General features: G+C 42.5%; 1 protein-coding gene across 1 annotated transcript; it reads right to left on the bottom strand.

The window, feature by feature from the left end:
- Positions 1–624: 624 nt before the first annotated feature.
- Serpinb11 (serpin family B member 11) lies at positions 625–16,499 on the bottom strand. The gene is made up of 8 exons (XM_042693531.1): positions 16,455–16,499; positions 9,632–9,817; positions 8,897–8,956; positions 7,268–7,396; positions 5,810–5,927; positions 4,633–4,775; positions 3,809–3,964; positions 625–1,029 (listed from the first exon to the last, which is right to left on the bottom strand). The coding sequence occupies exons 2-8, from the start codon at positions 9,797–9,799 to the stop codon at positions 625–627; spliced, it is 1,179 nt and encodes a 392-aa protein (XP_042549465.1). The 5' UTR covers positions 9,800–9,817; positions 16,455–16,499.
- Between the last annotated feature and the right edge of the window lie 311 nt (positions 16,500–16,810).

Raw genomic sequence — 16,810 nt, 5'->3', positions numbered from 1 at the left:
TCCTCTCTTCCCTCCCTATGTGATATGTATATATGGATGGATATCTATGCACACAAATATTTGATACCTGACACAAAGTTCCACTTTGTTCATTGAATTCATTATCCTTATTCAAGGATCTTTCTTTCTCTGTGATTTAATTTGTCTGGTGTATTATAAATCTTCAAAGAGCTTACAGAATTTCAGGTATTTATTATGGTAAGTATAGCATTTTGAACTAAAATGCACAATATTGCATATTTAAACATGCAAGGGAAAACACAATCTTTAAAAATCCATCGAAGCAGAATCCACTAAGTTGGTTTTCTGGGGGCAGAGCAGACACTTGCACGTGGCATCCCTAACACGTGCAGATCAAGAGAATTGAATCCTGTAACGTTTTCCCTGTTCACTCCATCGTGTCGCCTGCCGGGCACGCCAGTGGAACAGCAAAGACGCAGAGCTCAGAAAAGGTTTTGCACGACTGGGCCTTTTCCCCACGATAGCCACAGTCTTAGGTTCAACAGCTAACGGGAGGAGTCAAAGAGATCACAAGAGGAGGCCACTGAGGCCCAGAGGTGTGCGGGATGAGTGGGGTTGGCCTTCACCTGCTCTGGGATTCTGAGCCTTCCTCTGCCCCTCTGTTCAGGGAGAGGCAAGCTTGCCTGAGAAGAGGATCACCCCGGTAGAGACGTCCATGATGAAGAACAGGAAGGGATGGTTGGCCACAAAGCGGTCTCGGATGGGGAGTCTTTTGACAGCCACGCTCTCCCCGCTGGCGGCCGCGGCCTCGGTGCCCTCTTCGTTGACCTCCACGTAAGCCTTGTGGACGACCTTGGACAAGAACAGGCCTGGGTCCGGGGACATGCCAGACAAGTCGGCTCTGGCCTGGTCGAAGATGTCTGTCATGCCGAGGGCTTTCAGCAGGGAGTTCAGCTCGTACTTGTGGGTGAGTTTGAACCTGGGGATATGCACCTCCACCTCGCGCTCCACCAAGGTGGAGGGGCGTGTCCACTCCCGGAGCGTCCTGGCATTCAGCTGCTTCTCTATCTGAGAGACAGAACGCACGCAGGTGAGCCCACGGGAGCCCGATCCACAGCCGCGGCCGGGCGGCCCTGCTTCTGTGACTGTGGATGGGAGCGGTTCCAGCGCATCCCCTTCTCCCGAATTACATTGTATTGGCCTGACACGACTGTTCTTTTCTCCATGGAGAACACGAACAGCGAGTCACATTCTTCATGCTAAAATAATATGTTAATCTTTTTTGTTTTCACTAAATAAATAAATAACGCGGGGGTCTGGGGGCTCACGCCTGTCATCCTAGCTGCTCAGGAGGCTGAGATCTGAGGATCGTGGTTCAAAGCCAGCCCGGGAAAGAAGGTCGGTGAGACTCTTATCTCCAAGGAATCACTCAGAAAAACGGAAGTGGTGCTGTGGCTCAAGTGGTAGAGCACTCGCCTTGAGCTGAAGAGCTGGACAGCGCCCAGGCCCAGAGTTCAAGCCTCACGACCAACAAAAATGAAAAATAAAAAATAAAATAAATAAAACATGCTCTCGTTCCTACCTATCTGGAAAACAAACGTGTTGCATTGCACGACATCTTCAGCTTTGTGCCACCTCCCAATCTGTGTTTCATTACTAACCTGCAATGTGCATTCTTGCTTCACTCAGCAATTAGGCCATATCCAAATATACTCTCTGTGTGTGTCTCTGTCTCTGTCTATCTGTCTGTCTGTCTGTCTGATATCCAAATATACTCTGTGTGTGTGTCTCTGTCTCTGTCTGTCTGTCTGTCTCTCTCTCTCTCTCTCTCTCTTTTCTCTCTCTCTCTCTCTTTTTGTGTTAGTACTGGTGCTTCATCTCAGGTCCTGGGTGATATTCCTGACCTGTTTTTGTTCAAGGATGGTGCTCTACCACTGGAGCCCCAACCACACATGCAGCTTTCTGGTGCTGAATTGAAGACAAGAGTTTCATGGAGTTTCCTGGCCAGGCTGGCTTCAAACTGTGATCCTCGGAGTGAGGCTCCTGAGAAGCTAGGATTACAGTCATGAGCCACCAGGACCAGGCTTAAATGTCTCTCTTGGTTGCCTTTGAGGCCATCATTTCCTGCATGAATTCAGTCATTTGTTCCCCGTCATCTATCCTGAAATAGTTAATCCCACTCTTCTTCCCGTCCTTGGTTCTCATTGGCCTCTAGGACATCTGTCATTCTGTTACCCTGCCCCGGGAAGCTGGCCTTGTGTGCTCACTGGTTCTTTATGCTTCTTCCTAGCTCTTCACCCCACATCCCTGCTCAGCTCCCCAGTGCAGCCTCACCAGGCCAGCTTCTCATCCTCCTTGCTCCTTGATCATCCTGGTTAGTCCTTACACATCCCCCTTGGGAGCTGCCCACCCAAGAGCCAGCCCCCACCCTGCTGTCCGTCCCAGCATTCTCGTCCTCACCTGCCAGCCTCACAATAGGAAATCTTGTGTAAGAGAAGTACAATCTCAGTTACCGAATAGGGATTTGTGTGTGTGTGTGTGTGTGTGTGTGCGTGTGTGCGTGTGCACACACGCCCATGGAGGATCTAGACAGCCATGTCCAACTGAACCGCTTTTCAGTAGTACTTTGTTCTTTGCTCCTCTAAGCTTATTGTAATGCACATGTTAAATAACAGTTCTTTTTCTAAGAGCTTTTCTTCCAAAGTGTCTTTTCATTCATTATTTTCACTTTTCTGCCCTAATCCAGGTTACCAGGAACTCCTCCTGACCCCCATCTGGCAGCCTTGCCCTGCCAAGGCATGGACAGGCCCTGCTTCTGCATTTATGCACTACACCTTCGCAAGGCGCAAGTGGAGATTATCTGCTAGGAAACCTGCCCTTTGTAATTGCGTAGGACTTTCTGCTGAGTCTACATTGCTTCCAAACATCACATGGGTCCAAATGCCTTCCCTCCAAGCTAGCTGCAGGCACCCTAGCACCTGATCCTTCCGGCATGCCCACACCTGCAAACATACCAGTTTCCATGGTGACCACTGTGCTCCTCTTACCACAACTCCCTCTGTCTCATTTAATCCCAAAGCACACAGCCCAGACCAGTTCTTTCAGGAAACCCTCCCACCCTCCCTTCCCCACCGGGACTCCTCTGCTTTATCTTAAGCCAGCAATTTCTGGCTTAGCAATTCACTGACTTAGAGAAACCCCTGCTGTAGCTCTCCCATGAGTCAGCTTGGCTGGTCATCTCCTCAGAAGCCATCATTCCACAGAACGCTAGGAGTTTTCCAGGGAGGTCTGGGGAAGTGAAGAGGTCACTGCTTGGTCTTTCTGTGCTAAAACTTTGCTGCAGACAAAGAGAAGGGTCATCTCCTAACAACATTATAACCTTTTCTTCATGGTCTTCTCCTCACCAAACCAAGACATGAATATTGGTTAGCCATGAACATTGCTCCAACTTGATCAGAATCACTGCCCCTTGGAGGAAGGTGGCCAAAGCAGATTTCCATGAACTAAGAGCCCAGCTAGCATTGTGATTTCATTACTACAGGGAGTATCTCCCTAGTGGTATGTATGTATGTATGTATGTATGTACAGTGTATGTACAGGCTGGATGTACAGCCTCTCCTAACTAAATAAGTTGTACTGAATGGAAGAGTCATGATTCCTTCTTCTTAGATCTTTTCAGACTATTCTGCTATGCCTAGCTCATAAATCAGTGCTCGACTACACAAACATGATGTGATACAAAACATGTGTGTGTGTGAGTGTGTGTGTGTGTGTGTGTGTGTGTGTGTGTGTGTGTGTGTGTGTGTGTGTGCTTTCAGTGTGCATGCAGGCACTCGAGTGGTCTTACCTGGTCTAGATTCGTTGTACCTTCTGGGAGCAGAATAACCATGCTTAGCTTGTTGTTAACATAAGGCAGCTCAAGAACTTGCATATGTGGATTCTTTATGGAGGCTATCTTGAAAGTTCCAGTTTGGTACATCATGTCTACCATCACACTCTTACCCTGTTAAAAGAAAGATGGTAATTAGATAGTATGTTGCATAAGTGAATGGATAGTAACTATACCATTTTCTTGAATAACATTTCTACCTGTATTATAATGTACTCGAAAGGCAGGGGTAAAGTATAAACTATATAAAACTATATCCTTGTTTAATTTCCTTACAAAACATACCTATCCTCAAGACAGAAAAGATAGGATATATCTTTCCTCAAGATAGGAATTTTTATTTTAAAATAGGTCAAAGTTAGAGACTAGATAGAATGTATATGTGCAAGAGGTAGCTTCGAGTCTACCAAAAACAAAGAGCGTTTCCAGCAAAATGATTTTTATGTAAAATAAAATCATAAGATCATTTTATTTTTAATATATTTAGAGATTATAGAAGGAATAAACAGATCATTTTATTGTGCTCCTAAAGAAAATAACCACTACCCACACTGTTGGACAGAATGCACACAACAGATTTCGCTGTCCAGGAGTTGCATTGTCTGAGGTCGTTACGTGCCCTCTGAGAAAGATTACTGCTGCTAAGGGAAACTTATTTTTTAAATATGAAAGAATTAAATTGTACACCAATTCAGAGCAATATTTTCACTCTTTCTGAACTATTCTGAAATGTGAATTGCATTCTTCCAAACTTCTCATTCGTCTGAAAATGAATTACTTGCCTCACTTAGCTGAAATGGAGTTTTCGTGGTCTCCTTTTCCTGAAATTTATTTTGCCATTGTCCTTTGTAATATATGGCACTCACCAGGACCATTACAGAGGCAGGGTCGATGGTGCCTTTTCCAAAGAGGTTTTTTATTTTTCCTTGTATAAAAACAAGACAGAAAAAAAGGTAATTTGAACTTATTGATAACAGACAGTTGAATAATCACAAGTAACTTAGACATTTTTTTTTTCAGATTAATTGTAATGTTGTTGTTCTAGAACAACTTTTTTGTCTCCCGGTGCTAGAGCCTTCCTGGTCAAAGGAAGTTATGCCAGTGAACCACAAATGCTTTATTGTTTCCATTGGGATAGTAACATTCAGAGAATAGGTAGCATATTAATAGTGAAACAGTGTCTTCCATGGTTATACACTGAGCATTGCTTCTTATTTAGAAAATTGTTTTTCTCATAGATTATCTCTACTGTTTGTCAAGTTCATACTTACTAACTGCTCACTAATTCAAGTAAATCAAAAATTAAAAAGATTCACCCATTCTGGTAAATGTGCTAGAATTAATGGGTCACAAATATTCAGATACAGTTTAGGGAACATTTTTTTTCTAAACCAAGAGTTTATATTAAAATACCAGAAGTTGCTTGCTTTGTAAGTGTATTGATTGAAACAGTCACCTTGATGCATTTTAATGCATTGCAATCTAAAAGGCCTTTTTTGCAATATATTTTGTCATTCATACAACATGAAATTCAGGGATATTTGGTGCATTTTATCAAGATTTTGTTCTTGAAAGAGCTTTAGTCTGGACCTAACATAATATTTAGCATATATTAAAATATTTACAATAGTTTCTTCTTAACTAAATGTTTTTAAATAAATATATGAGCACACCTTTGTACCAAATATTTAATGAGCCATTTTTTAAAGAAAAATACCTAGCAATAGATAGAAGAATTTTTTAATTACAAAAAGTGCTCATTCTTGTTCTTGACATCACTTCATATGCATCATTTAGGATAAATGAGGTATTCCAAATTACAGCCTTCATTTCCTTCCTTGTTGACTGGTTATCAGGTTCTAGACTTTTATCAACTTTCTTACTGGCCTATTACCTCCCGAAGTTTATCAACACAGCTCAGATAACACTTGCAGGCACAGGTATGTGCCTTATTCTTACCATTCGTTTTACTTTCAACCCAGGCATTAATAGATTTCCTTGTTTCTTCTACGGACTGGCCAAAATCAACACTTTGCAGCCTGGCTTGGTACAGTTTCTCAGAACAGCTTAAATATTGCTGTAAAAGTAAGGACAGCTGAGCAAACAACGACACGAGAAGAATGTAAAGGAAAACTTATAGCTAATGTATTACAGAATCCTCACAAACAAAAGCAACTCGGTTAACCAAGTTTGAATAGATTCAAAATCCTTTGTATTTCTTTTTAACAAAGCAAATAAATTTAAGCAAATTTAAAAGCTTTCTCCCAAAGTGTTCAGAATATTTGGTGGTTGCTTCTGCCATATCATTCCCTTTCTTAGTTCTAAAATGGTTATTTTTTTGTGCCTACCTGAGCACACTGTGAGGATTATATGAAGTAATGCCTATAGTGTATTAAGTAGAGTGACTGGTATATATCAACACTCAATAAAACTATGTATTGCAAAGCCATTGGGAAAGGGCAAAAATAGTCTTCATATTTGTGAATTAGAAGACTTTAGTCTAATCTTTTCATTTTAAAGATAAGAGAAATGACTCCAAAGTCATATGTCTAAATGAGAACAGAATTCAGATCTCAAGAGGAGAATGTAGTCCCCAATGTATATCCTCAAAACTTCAAGAAGAGTGCAGGAAGGGATGGGTAAGAGAGGGATGGATGAGAATGTTGAAAGGGGTGTCATGGATCAGGATGTATTGCATTCATAAATTGCTGTATTAAATGGCAAGTCTGTTGTACCAACTACTTACAGATACTAAAATATTGATTAAGAAACTCAGTTCTCAGTACATTGAACAAATCGATGTCCTTTCAGCTAATTTTTCATCCTCTACAAGTAAGAGTCTTTGAAGAAGATATGAGAAATATATGTGTTCTGGTCCATAGTTCATCATTAGCTGTTTTACCTTTCATCTCTGACCTTGGCTCTTGGGTATCTTCAAGGATTTTGCAATAATAAGGAATTTTTTTTTTTTTTTTTTTTTTTTTTTTTTTTTTTTTTTTTTGTCGGTCGTGGGGCTTGAACTCTGGGCCTGAGCTCTGTCCCTCAGCTCTTCAGCTCAAGGCGAGCACTCTATCACTTGAGCTACAGCACCACTTCCGGTTTTCTGGTGGTTTATTGGAGATAGGAGTCTCACGGTCTCTCCTGCCCGGCTGGCTTTAAACCGCGATCCTCAGATCTCAGCCTCCTGAGTAGCTAGGATTACAGGCGTGAGCCACCAGAGCCCGGCTTAGTAGTAAGGAATTTTTATGTGCTATTTCCCAACTCCTAATGAGTGTCTTGGTCAAACCATTTCTCTGAAACTTTAGTTTAAATTTGAGAGATGCATATTATCTGACTCTCCTCCCTTTTGATTGATTTCCGAGTGTGGAGTTGACTGGATAGTATGGATTTCATAGTATGGAATGCAGATGTGCTTACCTGGTGGAATTCCAGCGCCTTTGTCCCATAGAGCCTGTTGGCAATGCTGAGGGTGTACTTAGAGTGTGGCTGGTTGATCTGAGAGAGCAGAACTCCAAGCTCTGAGTGCATCCTCCCAGCTTGGCTGCACTAACACCAGTAAACAAAGAACGATACGTTAAATTGCTTGATTAGTTGTCATTGGAGGGTTCTAGATACTATGAAGACAGAATCTGGAGATCAAGGTGTTTGCCTTGAATAAAAGGGCAGTGAATGCAAAAATAAACAATCGTTTGAAGCATGTTTCTTATCTAGTTGTCTTTACTACAATAATTGTGGCACGCTATGACTTTTGATGCACACTGTGTGAACGTGTTGGCCCCATTATTTTTTAATGTTTTGCTATTTAAGAAGGCAGTTTATGAATACAATAGATCTTGATCATGTCACCCCTTTCAACATTCTCACCAATCCCTTCCCGCCCCGCCCCTTCCCTAACTCTTCTTAGTTTTGAAGGAAATACATTGGATCCTCTTCATTGGCCTTGCTATTTAATTCAAATTATTCATGGTATCCTAATAGGAATCTAGGACAATAACCTAAAGTTTTATTGATGCCTTTCTATTCATAGCATTGCTTTTCTTCACATTACCTTTAAGCCTCATTGTTCTATGTGACTCTAGAATCAAACCCTTCAGCTCTTCACCGACCAGGACTCACACATTCACTGTCCCTTTGTGCTAGCAATTCTGCCAAGCACCTGTGATATATTTGACATATGGCTAAGGCTTCATGCACACTACAGGACCATGCCTATATTCCCTAAAGCAACGGTTCCCAAATGATGACCTCTGGTGTTCTAACAATAAGTGGGGTTCTGTGAAGTAAATTTTCTATACATCTGTACATAGTTCAGTATACTTTATTTATTTTTCATTATGTTTATTTTTTTTTCTGGTCTTGAAGCTCAACCTCTGGGCCTGAACACTGTGGCTGAGCTTCTTTTTCTAGTCATAGCTAGCACTTGACCACTTGAGCCACAACTCTACTTCTGTCTTTTTCTGTGATTATGAGATAGGAAGGTCTCCCAGACTTTCCTGTCCAAGCTGACTTTGAATTGTGATCCTCAGATCTCAGCCTCCTGAGATGACAGGTGTGTACCACTGGCACGCAGCTTGTTAAATACATTTTCAAGCCCTTTCTACAACTATTCTCAAGTTGGGCCTCTAAATCTTATGTCAAAATAAATGCTCCTGCATGAAATAGCACTGTTCTAGAGCATGTGGGCGGGCAACATTGTTCCATTATTTAATTATCTGACAAAACATCATGTCTTCTCAGCTTCCTCAACCTCCTCAGCAGACTGAAGAGAGAGAGGGGAAAAAAAACCCTAACACTGACAATAGGAGATTAAGCTTTGGCAGGAGTGAATCAGTTAACAAAATCTGTGGGGCTTTATTGCTATTGTTACTACACTGTATTAAACTGTATCAGTTGTAGGGGTTCACAACAGGGTCAAAGGAGGAGACCAAGGGAGGCAGAGCTAGCTCCTTTATGAGTCCAGTGGGAGTTCTGCAACTCCACCCCAAAGTGGCTTCTTGATCCTTTTATGTTGCAGCATTTGCCAGCTCAGCAATGACATTATTTTACCTCTGACGAATCCTTCAACCTTGGTTTTAAGAACTCTGCAGAATGATGGTAGTGAAGCACCTAAAGGAGAGAGGAGGTCAGTTGCCATCACAGGTATGTATTGTCTATAAAAATGAGCTGTAGATACTTTTCCACTTCAGATCACAACCCATACAAATAGCTTCACAATTAGCAGTATTATGCTCTAAATCCTAAATTAGGTCTTCACACATCTTCTTTTAATCCTTCCATCGTATGAGTAGATCATTTTATCTCCATTGTGGTAGGGGAATGGATATCTATCAGGTCAAGTGTCTTGCCCCAGACCATTTGTTAGGCTGCAGGGGCTGAGTTCCTAGCATTGAGGCCCTTTATTCTCTTTTCTATTCTTGGACTATTAACTAAGGCAATGCCCCTGTGGGACCAGTTGAATCATTGCATGTGTTTCCAGCACAAAGAGAAACAAGATAAGCAAATACCTTGAGAATTGTTAAGTGATATTCTTCTAAACACTGTACAATGATAAAAATAGACTGGGGGGAAAATCACTACTAGCCTCTGTTACCTGAAAAGTCACCCTTCTCCAAATGTCAGTTTTCTCACCTGTAAACTGAGCAGGACAATCCCTACCCGCGACACAGGTATTATAAAGAAATGTGATCGTTTTCTTTTTGTGGAAATAGCAATAACTTGGCAGGTGAGAGGGAAAGTTTGGAAGCTGTTGTGGCTGGGGAAAATCTCTGTTCCGTTCTTTACCTTTTCAACTTGGTGTGCGCAGTTTCCTCTGGCACCGAGAAGGATCATACTGAGAGCATAAAACAGACTCAGTGGAGAAAAGAAGACGTTCTCTCCTGCATGGCTACAGCTCAGCTCTTTGAACACATCAAGGCAGAATTCCACATTGGTGGTGCTGAGGGAGCCCATGTTTGTGCCAATCACTGCCTGTGAACAGAGGAGAGAGAAATCTCAGAGTATCACCTGAAGCTGCAGTGCATGAAGTTCCGTGCCTGAGCACGCTGATTCATGAAAACATGCTATATCCTTGCTGTGGTTTCATGAATAGAAGATTAAATTTCTCCTCATCCAATAGCACACAGCTTACCTGCTAAGACTGGTATAAAAATGACCAGTAATTGTTCTGGAGCAAATGAGCAGGGGGAAAAAAAGGGGTCTTTAAATGCTTAATTTACATATGTCATCCTGGTATTGGTGCATGACCAAAAAAAAAAAAATGCTTGAGTCACCAGGCTCAGGCCAACAAGCTATGTTCCTCACACACACCCCCACCTTTGCAACTGCATGGGAGGGAACACCTCTCAGACATCAACAATAATCTTTGGATAAGTTCTTGGCACGTTTTTATTTCCATGGTGCCTAATTCCCAGCCCCCCTCAAAGAAAGCAAACCAACACCAATGACGAGGTAGGGAGGTGGTCAGTGACCCCCCAGGTGCTCACAGGGAACCCGGACACCAGTGAAAACTGCACAAGAGGAAATTCTGAAAGAAAAATAGATGACGCTGTCATTTGCATGCTTCGAAGATGAAAGAAAGCATGTTGGGAAAGAAGATTTGCTTGCTTGCAGTCCCACAAATCCTGATTGCACACTGCTCATTTTAGAATTGTGGATGCCAAGTTGATCAAGAGCACTTCCTAGCGGATGCTGGTGGCTCACGCCTGTCATCCTATTCAGGAGGCTGAGATCTGAGGATTGTGGCTCAAAGCCAGCCTAGGTAGTGACATCTGTGAAACTCTGATCTACAATTAACTGCCCCCTACACACACACACACACACACACACACACACAGCCAGAAGTACAACTGTGGCTCAAGTGGTATAGTGCTAATCTTGAGCAAAAAAAAAAAGCTCAGGGACAGTGCCCAAGCCATTAGTTTCATGGCCATCAAATACTTCCTCACTTTGACTTCCAGGAAGCCAGTATCTTTTGATCCACCTACCTCCTGGTCTGCTCCCCTCAGTTTCTCTCCATTGTCAACCTCCCCTACGTCATAACACATCAGAACTCAGATGTGCAATCCCTCTTGCATTTAGAATTGTAGATCTCATGTAGTCTCCTGCCTTAGGTGTCACCATTAACACCTTGTTCTAGTTTGCATGTGGAATGTCCCCTAAAGGTCCACCGCTGGATGTTTGCTTCCCAGCTGAAGGAATGCTACCATTTAGGAAGTCCTGAAAATCTTAGGAGCTGAGAGTCTAACTAGAAAAAGTAGATCACTGAAGACATATCCTTATGACTATTCCTTGGACTATTTCTTCCCCTTCTCTCACTGAAATGTGAGCCAAAATAAATCCTCCTCTCCATTTATAGCTGCTTTCTTAGATATTTGGTCAGAGCACCAATAAAGCCGTCCTACACACTTCTTCTTTATGCCTGAATGCTAGTCCACTGTCCCGGATAGCTAATAGTTCAGGCTCATCATGACTCAAAGCAAATGCTTAGCTTCCTAATGCCTTTCCCTAGCCAGTTCCTGCAAGCTTTCCTCGCTTCTGTAAATGACATTTCTATTTTTCTACTTTTGAAGACAAAAAGCTTGGGAATTTATACTTAAATCATTTCTCATTCACATGTAACATATGAAAATACCCTGCTTCAAAGGCATGCCCACTTGTCACACTCTCTGATTTTACCACCCAGGGCCAAGCTACAACCTTCTCTTCCATTAATACGGACATAGTCCCTTATCCAGGACCATCTTCACTCTTCACCCTCCTCCATGGCATTTCCCAGAGACGCCACAATGGTATTTTTTAAGGGTTCCATTCTTCTCTCTATTCAAAGAATCAAGTCACCTGCTCTCCTCTCCGTGTCTTCACTGTGGCTGTGTGGTCTGACTCAGCTACCTCCCAATCTTCATCTCCCATCACTCAGCCACCAAGTCATTCTACTCCAACCATGTCGCCTCCTTCTACTCTTTGACTTCCATGATAAGTCTGTTAGTCTCGGGGCCTGAGCTCTGTCTGTCCCTCTGTGATGTTCTTCCCAAAGGTATTAAATGGCAGCTCACTCCTCTCTCTAATCACATAGTATTCCACTGATAAAGCTTTCCCTGACCACTTCATTTGAACATCTTCCTCCAGCGCATTAGCTTAGTTTATTTTTGTCCCTGGCACATGTCATCGACTGACTTATTGCACAGGCATTCATTGACTGATCTCCTCCGTCTAGGGTACCACGAGAAAAGACAACACTGTGTCCTGAGAAGCCTTGTGCACACCATTGAGAAGTCACAGTACCCCAGATAGTAACTCACAATGGGGCTGGGTCTGCATGCCACCCAGTCAAGGATTTATACCATTTCCATGACGCAGCCATCACCACGATGCATCTCCACCCCGAGGATTTTGCCCGATTTATTCTCATCTAGCTCCACCCATCCTACTCTCACAGTGGTCTATCCGTCCATTAGAATGCTTTCCTGGTTACTCTATCTTCTCTCTTCTTAGATGCCTTCAAATACTCTCCAGACAGTAATTCTTAAAAGCCTGTTGATGGCTTAGGCTTTACCAATTTTATCCCCTTCTATGCTCAAAGAACTTACTTTGATGCCGATTTTTATGTGTCCAGGAGCTGAGAGAAGGCTCCACCTTTCCCAGTCCCCAGAAGTGAGTCTCGATCAGTCTAAACCAGTTGAGATAATTTTATGGCCCACATCACTGACTGATTTAGAACTCAGAAGATACGGTAACTCTTGCTAATAAGACAGGAGAAATTGCTGGAGGGTTTCTGGGGAAATGCCCAGTCTTTTTTTTTTTTTTATTGCTCTGTTCTTTTGTTTATCTTCCTGACAAGAAGAGCTTCACAGATGGAAACCATCCTTCTTCCTCTCAGAATTGTACCATCTTCATGTGACTACGTCCACAGCTATTTTGTGTCTATGAACTGGATAGTCAAAGAGGACAATGAGGATGTCAGAGAGAAAAGCTGGAGGAGATTTGAGTTTTGATGATTCACCATTGAGTGGACAGATTAAAAACCCTGGACCTGCCCTCCCTCGGGAATGCTTGTCAGGGTAGATGAAAGTTCTTTGTTAGTATTTAAATAAGCCATTTTAACTGAGTGTTCTGTGACTTTAATCTAAAAGCATCTCAACTCGCTTTAGGGATTTCTTTATATACTCTCATCCTCTAAGGCCAATCAGCCCACTGAACCCAGTACCACATTTTTCTAGCATAACTATATCTTTTTTAAAAAATTTAATCCTCTCTGAGAGCTGAAAATCCTTTTTACTGTTACTTCTGATTTTTCTAAGTAACAATAGCCCAGGACATTGTAACAAATGGTCAGTGTTCAAGCCTAGCTGTGTGCATTTATTTTAGTTATTAATTCTTGTTTCCACCGGGTGTATCTCTGTGCTAAGCTCACTGAAGTATGTTCTCTGGGGTGTGACCTTATTTGTCACTGGCTCAGGCATTTGAGGCATGCTTCTCACCAAAACGTAGTGCCTTCCCTGAATGTCAACCAGAGCCGAGCGAACACAGCCCTGAGACCAGGGAGAGGAGGAGAGCGTATGGCTCATCCGCTGTCAGGCAGAGAACGACCAGCAGGAAATGTGTCACCTGTCGACTGTCAAAATAATGACTATGGCATTTACATGCTGAACATGATGACCATACATCCTTGTAATTAAACCTCATTGCCCTGAAATTATTGTTCAGGAGAATGTACTGAGCATGTACTAAATCAGACCAGTTGTCAGACCATCCACACAGTAGGACAGGGCCACCGGTTAGACAGGACTAGACCAAGGTTATAATTTTCTTTGCTTTCAATGTGTTTCTTAAAGATATAACAAAGAGTTTTGCTCATTATCTTCTCTCCCTGACACACAAGCCTAAAATCCTGACGTTAGCAGAGTGCTAGGCCTCAAGTAAAATTTGCTACTGCTCACCATAATGTATGGTTTAAATGATGAAATTTCACTCCATAATGAAGCAAGTCTTCTTATGGCTCTTCTTATGATACTCTTATGATGGCATTCAGATGATTGTGTTCATGTTCTAGAATGTAATTTCAATTGTATGAGTAAATGTAAATTTATATTTATTAAATTGATGCCATATTGTTATTATAAGAGAGTCTGTGCACATCTATCTATCTAAGCCCTTACAGTTCCAAAGGACTTGGAGCATACTCCTTAGGGCACTCATTGTCTGCTGGCACTTTTATTACTGTAGATGTGTTTCTTTGTTTCTCCCTTTATAAGCATTAGAAAAGGAGATTGAAGTAATCACAGTCTTTGGTTCTCTTCTTTGTTTTGTTTTGTGCAGTACTGAAGTTGAACTTCAAGTTGAACTTGTGCAGTACTTAGGTTGAACTTCAGACTCAGTGCTGGCTAGCCTAGCATTGTCCAACTTGGGCCACACCTCCAGCCCTGTTTTAGCCGGTTACTTTTAAGATAGGATCTGTTGATCTTTTCTGTCCCAAATTGACTCAATCTATAATCCTTCCTTTCTCAACATCAGAAGGAGTTGAAATCTATAGGTGTGAGCCATGGGACCCCAGCACAATCTTCAATTTGGGACACAAGCCACCAATCTGTTACAAAGCCATTCCTTCCCTTGTTTATAGCCTTACTCCTAATTCATTCTCTTATCCCTCTGCCCCCACAGATAGCATTTTTAATTTGCTTTAAACATATCCCCTTAACATGTGTTTTTATAAAAATATCCGTTTTTGTTATTTAATGCTCTTTTAATGGTCAGAAATGAGGTTCTGGAATGTGGTTTAGTGTTGGTCTCTTTTTGTTTTGGCAACGCTGGGATGGATCCCAGGTCCTTGTGAAGGTGAAGCAAGGGCTCTATGGCTGAACTACATCCCTAGCCCTCACCCATGGTACTCAAACAACAATGTTACTTCACTTCCTGCTCTTCCATCAATCACATTTTTGTGTATCCCTTCCCTGGGGACAGATAACCAAATGGCTCCACCCCCAGACCATGGGGACTAAATCTCTGGTTTCATAGACATGGACATATTGAAGGATCTTCAGTCCTGGGAGGATGAGCCGTGTGTCTTCTGTACTTCAGGGGAGGCCATGAGGGCTTGGGCAGGGGTGACCACACCCTGCAGGGAAAGGAGTCAGGATTTGAATGGGGAGCCGCCCGTGGCCTCTGATCTAAGCTCCTCCCACTTGCTGCTCTCTGATAAGATCCTAGGGACACAACCAAGAGCACCTCTCACTAGGCTGTTAGGGAAAGGTGAAAGTCGAAGTGCCTGCCAATTGAATCCCCAAAGAGTAAAAGAATACTAGAAAACTTGTTTGAGTGTAGCCTTTCTGTCTACTTGTTAGGAGAAAGATAGGTAGGTAGGTAGGTAGATAGATAGATAGATAGATAGATAGATAGATAGATAGATAGATAGATAGATAGATAGATAGATAGATAGATAGATAGATAGATAGATCTGCCAGACAAATAGGAGGTGTCCTCTGGAGTTTGTAACAAGAGAGAAGGAAGGAAAAGATTCCTCAGCCTGTGGCCCTTTCAGGTTAGAAAGGTGTCCTGAAAAGACATGTCCAGTCAAGAAATCTGAGGAGGAGATCGTGCTTCCCAAGGAGATAGTGACATTCAAGGGCTGGAAGGGAAGGGATTGCCCACGGGAGGCTGCACCAGCTCCACACCACCTGGAACACAGTCTAGGTGGGTGAAACCCATATCCAGGCCTCTTATCCCACGACTCCTTACCTCATGCCCTCCCAGACACTTCTTCCTAAAACAGAGCTATTTTACTGTTGTTTGCTGTTGTTGTTGTTGTTGTTGCTGCTGCTGAATGGGACTTGAACTCAGGGCATGGAAACGGTCCCTGAGTTTTTGTGCCCATCTAGCTCTCTACCATGTTGAGCCACAGCTCCATTTCTGGTTATCCAGTGCTTACAAGGATGTAAGAGTCTCACGGACTTTTCCCACCCCGGCTGGCTTTGAACTGTGATCCTCAGATCTTTGCTTCCTGAGTAGCTGGGATGAGAGACGTGAGCCACCAGCCACCAGAGCTACTCTTTAACCTCACTCTCTGTCCTCCCACCATGGTAAATTTTATACATGCTCCTCCCCAGAAGCAACAGAAATTTCCAAAAACTCACCTCACCACCAGCAAAAAACAGACATTTTACACCCATGCCCAAGAGTACAAATATAATTTAGGAGCCTAATTCTTCAAGTCACAAGACAAACACAAACATCAGAGAACACCTAAAGACTATCACCTAAAGACAACCAGATCTTCTAAGGGTTTAGAAATAGCTTCATTCATCACACAAATCATACAACTATCTCATGACCTGCTCTGTCCTGAGTAAGGATTATTAGGATTTGAAATAGAAAATACCAACAGAGCTCTTTTGCCAAGTAAATCAGCTACATGAAATCAAGTGAGCCTGGCTCAAAGATTTTTAACTGTACATTGTCAATGAACTCTTCAAGAAGTCAACAAAAGGACCCATTACATTAAACAATAAGCTACCCCCTCATGGTCTTACCACACACCTATCCAAATGCCACATTTTACTCACATTTGCTCCCCCTGACAACAAGCTGGAAGTACAGAAGCATTTCTCTTTACCTTTGCTGCTTCCCAGTGGTGATGTAGACAGTTTGGCAGGTTAGACTGGAGCTGTGTCCCTCAAAAGGAAATATAAGCCTTCACTTTTTTGCCCCTCCCTGTATCCTTAGTGATTCAGCTCCCAACCTCCTGGGTGGAAAGGACAGCCCTAAGAAGGAAGTCCTTCTAAAGATTACAACTACAGAGGTTAGGGCTTCCTGATGCTTCCAGAAGCTAGTCGTTCCTCCTCTTCTCCTTCAACACACACACAAGTCTGGCTTCTAGTCAAGAAAAAAACAACTGCCTTTCCAAAAAGGATGACATCAACATATCAAATTGGCAATGCCAAATTCAAAATTTCATGGATTTCTAGTGTC

This window comes from Dipodomys spectabilis, unplaced genomic scaffold (assembly GCF_019054845.1).
Source record: "Dipodomys spectabilis isolate Male_0828 unplaced genomic scaffold, ASM1905484v1 ptg000169l, whole genome shotgun sequence".
NCBI lineage: Eukaryota > Metazoa > Chordata > Mammalia > Rodentia > Heteromyidae > Dipodomys > Dipodomys spectabilis.
The sequence above is the reverse complement of the archived record's forward strand: the minus strand, read 5'-3'. Positions and strand labels throughout refer to the sequence as shown.